Source organism: Mytilus edulis, chromosome 9, assembly GCF_963676685.1.
Source record: "Mytilus edulis chromosome 9, xbMytEdul2.2, whole genome shotgun sequence".
NCBI classification, from domain to species: Eukaryota; Metazoa; Mollusca; class Bivalvia; order Mytilida; family Mytilidae; genus Mytilus; species Mytilus edulis.
The window spans coordinates 22,903,828-22,908,094 of record NC_092352.1 but is presented as its reverse complement, the minus strand read 5'-3'; the positions used below and the strand labels follow the sequence as shown (position 1 = coordinate 22,908,094).

The 4,267-nt window shown below is 34.0% G+C and overlaps 1 protein-coding gene across 1 annotated transcript; it reads right to left on the bottom strand.

Annotated features, from left to right (window-relative positions):
• Window positions 1-849: 849 nt before the first annotated feature.
• Window positions 850-3,526, bottom strand: LOC139487821 (zinc finger protein Noc-like). The gene is made up of 2 exons (XM_071272955.1): window positions 3,087-3,526; window positions 850-2,840 (listed from the first exon to the last, which is right to left on the bottom strand). The coding sequence occupies exons 1-2, from the start codon at window positions 3,150-3,152 to the stop codon at window positions 1,371-1,373; spliced, it is 1,536 nt and encodes a 511-aa protein (XP_071129056.1). The 5' UTR covers window positions 3,153-3,526; the 3' UTR covers window positions 850-1,370.
• Window positions 3,527-4,267: the final 741 nt, after the last annotated feature.

The following is a 4,267-nucleotide window of genomic DNA, read 5'->3' as shown; positions in this document are numbered from 1 at the left end:
GTATCCATGTGCTGGTCTATATTTATATTTCCAAGTGTTATCAATTATGTACCGTCTAATGAAGTGTCAGTAAAAATGTAGGCTTTATTATTTTTATTCTGTATATTAAGTACTTTATATTATTTTTGGGTCAGAGAGTGTACAAATAAAAATTCGACAAGATACTGTCCATATCGTTTAGGTTGTCATGTGAACGCTGTAAGATTTATGGGTAATGCCAGAAGTGATAAATTGAGGAAGTACATGTATCTCGGTAAAAACTTCCTTCACCTCTGATATCTTTTTTGATGTGTATACCAGACATATGTTCGCTTTCAATAAACTCATCACAGATACTAATCTATAGTAATATAAGAAAAAATCTTAATTCATAATAGTTCGTAACTTTTCAATTTAATCTAATATGTTATTTATTTAATGCATCTTATTTTATCACTGCATAATTGTGCTTATTTCAGTAGACATCTTAATATTTATAGATTTACACAAGGAAAAATTATAAAAAGTTATTAAAATTTTTAGTTTGGATTCTATGCAGTGGAAAATTGTGTTGACGAAGACAGTTCTAAATAAAAGGGTAAACCATTTGAAAATATATAAATCCACTGTCTTCACATGAAATTTATATTTGAATTGAAAATTGAAGGTTAACTACGGTGAAGGTGTGTAATAGTAAAAGCGAATATTTTGTCTGTATACATCATGACCGTTTAATTAAATCCTCCTCTGCGTGTTGTTTTTGGTCATAAATATCACCAAGTAAACAATAAATATGCTCCATCATAAATGACATCAATTTTACCTTCATTTTTTTATTTTGCAATTTATAATTCATATCAAAACTTCTCATATGATTTAATATTTTATTTATTTATGGCATCTTATATATCACTGTCATAATCAGTCGCTTCTGTCTACATCAATAAGTAGTATAAAAAGGACTGACGAAATTGATTGATAGTTTAATTCAACAATATAAATTACATTACTCATCGGATGTGTATTCTGTTTAGCCTCCCAATACACACAAGAGGTGATGTGTTGTAAATTGTATAAAATATGTCAATCTGATCCATTAAATATTCAACTTGTGTCATGGAAAAACATTAACACAGCAAACGAAATTGAAATATGATTTTTTTCAAATAAGTTATCTGATCTGTTTTTATACACATCTAAGATTTCTCTAATCTGATTTGATACATATCTAAAATTTCTTTAACATTTCATAATAAAATCCTAAAATTGTCAACAGTTTGAACGGAATAGACAGTTTATACATATAAATATCACCACTACAAGACGTAATAAAATTATCACATTGAAAAAAAGAACAGCACTATATTTATATTTTTGACTTAAAGTCTGTTTTATGGCACAGCAGCTGCCCCTATCCTCTGTCCATATAAGGAGTACGGAGACAAATATGGCCCTACTTGTGGAAGAGGCTGATTGCTAGGCAATGCCGCCGATGGATTCATGAGCGATTTGTATGGGTGGTATCTACCCGATCCCATCAAAGAACTAAGTGGACTTAAACTAGTTGGATAACTTCTTCTCAAAGAGTTTGGACTCAGTGAGCCGGATTGTAAAGAATGTCCGTGTAATCCAGATAAAGAATGGAGACCTGGAGGAGGAAGGCCATAACGTTCATAAGCTGCTGCTAACGACATGTGATCGGAAGATGTCGTATGAGTTCGTAAATGTTGTAGGAGTTCTTCTGAAGAACTGAAACGCTTTCCACAATGTTCATTACCAGACGACACCCAATTACAAACTAAAGGTAGTCCTGAATGAGCAGGTGACGTTAGATGACCCGGTAGGTACAATGATGACAAAGGATATCCACCTAAGTTTGATTGTCCTGCTAATAAGCTTGATGAAGAATATGGATTAAACGAAGATCCTTGAAGTCCTAAGCTAAGATTATGGAGTGACTTTTCATGCGCACACTGAGCACATCCTACCGCTGTACATGTAGCGGATAAGTGAGAGTTCTGGACAGTCAGCTGACAGTGATTACAATAAGGGTCCCTGCACACCGGAACTAGAGTTGTGGCACCTGATGGAGTACGCACCCTTGCATAAGATACAAAAGGAGATAAACTTGATGCCATTGCTGCTGACTTTAGAGCAGAAGATTGTGCTGCGTACGCAGCAGATTGAGCTGCAAGTGCCGCTGCAGCTGCAGAAGATGATCCAAACATGCTACTATGTGCCGGAAGTGGAAGTGGAAATCCTGGCAGTCCAGACACACTATCATGAGTTAATCCAGAAGCATGTGAATATGATAAAAATGAATTTGATATTGAAGGATAAGCAGAATAACTTGGGTAACTAGAAGGTTTATGTTCATCTGGTTCACGACTGGTACGAGATTCGTATCTAGGTGAGGCGGATGAAACTTGACGTTTTTCGTCCTCGTTATGAGGAGAGTGGTGTTGACCAGGACTCCTTGATACGTTAGATCTTGAAAAATGGTGATCTGCGTGAGAGGAAAGAGTACTCGACGCTGTTGAAGTAAGTTCTTTTGATCTTGGTAAAGTTTTTAATGACAGAGGAGAGGTCGGTTTTTCTTCTTTTGGTTTTGAAGTAGGAATAAGTGGTGGCATATCCTTGTGAGACACCGTACGAAACCCAGGTTTCTCCGAACTATCAATGTCTTTTTCTTTGATCTCATTATGTTTTGATTTATCCATATTCACTTTTTCAGAATGTTTTTCGGTATTTGTTTCCTTCTTTAACGGCGGAATAATAGGTTTTGAAGATGTTGCCGTGTCTTTCCCAATACTGCTACATGTCTGTGCAAGAAGAGCAAGAGGACTTTTCTTGGCATCCAACTGAAAATCAAAAGTGAAATGTTTACTTTTTCAGTTATGTGATGTATAAAATTTACATAAAGTCATTAGTTTCTTAACAAAACAATCAATGAATTGTTGTGAGTTAGTCGGTTTTATACTTAAAGGGCTTCCTGTGTTATAGTAGTAATCCGATAGAGGTTTAATCTTTAACGTGAAGTATGTAAACATTAGGAATGGAAAAATAAGAAAAAATATCTGAATAAAAAATCTAATTAAAAAACTTACCGTTGTTGGAAGAGGTTGTAAATAATCCGGATGGATGAATTGTGATGATACGGAAGAAGTCAACATTGTCACAATTATAAAGTCAACAAACTGTTGTTAACAGAAATTATAAATAAATACAATATATCATAAATCCAGAAAAATTATTTCACTTTTTAGATATAAAAAAACACAACTGTTTCAAAGACTAGCCATGGTCTTGTGGACAAGTATGACGTTTCTGTCATTAACATGGACGAGCTAAGCTGACATAACCGCCCATCAAGCAAGATCCTTCTCAACACCTTAGGACTGACTCATTAGATAAAGGGTTTACACCGCCCTTCGGTTGCTCCATACATCACACAAAGTTCTTGTCATTCATAACATGTGGGATTACCCATCTGTCAAGTCCCGTCAAACAACGCGTGATAAATGTCTTTCTATGGCCAATCAGCAATGCGCTAACAAACGATTATCGGTAGAAGTGTATACAAGCAATATGTTCTGTAATCAATCATGTTAATAGTGTGCCTGTCAATCAATTCGCCATTTGTAGGCTCATGTACTTTGTACAAATTAAATAAGCAAATTGCACTTCAAAGAGAATCTGTTTGAGATGATAATGGAGGATCGTTTATTTGACCACCCTCATCAATATTGGCTAAAGAACCTGTCATTGGTCGACATTGATTGTAAAATAATATAAAACACTAGTATTAAAGTGGAGAGGAAAAACAAATTTTCTGTGAAATGGTTAAATTTAATCAAATAGAAGGCAAATGTCAAAGACTTCAATGTACAAGTTTTTCGATCTTGGTTTATAGCAGTGTTTAGGTAATAAACATAGAAACATAGATATATTTGAAAATGTAGTTTTATTTTTTTTTTTAATTAAAGGGGTTCTAGTTGAAAGTGTTATCTGATGATACGACTTCCTCCCTAAATATAGCGATTATTTCCTTATATATAGCGATTATTTTTCATTGTATTATCGGTGGACTAACCACAAACATTACCAAAGATATAATAAACAAGCCACGACAAAAATATAAATTGATGTCTTTAATGTGTAGGTACTTAAAACGAGGGTGTAACACATTCATTGTAATGTCAACATTTATTGTCGTTTTATGAAAAGAAAATTAATGTTTTGAAGGACTACAAACAAGAAAACCATTAATTTTCATAAAGTGACATTT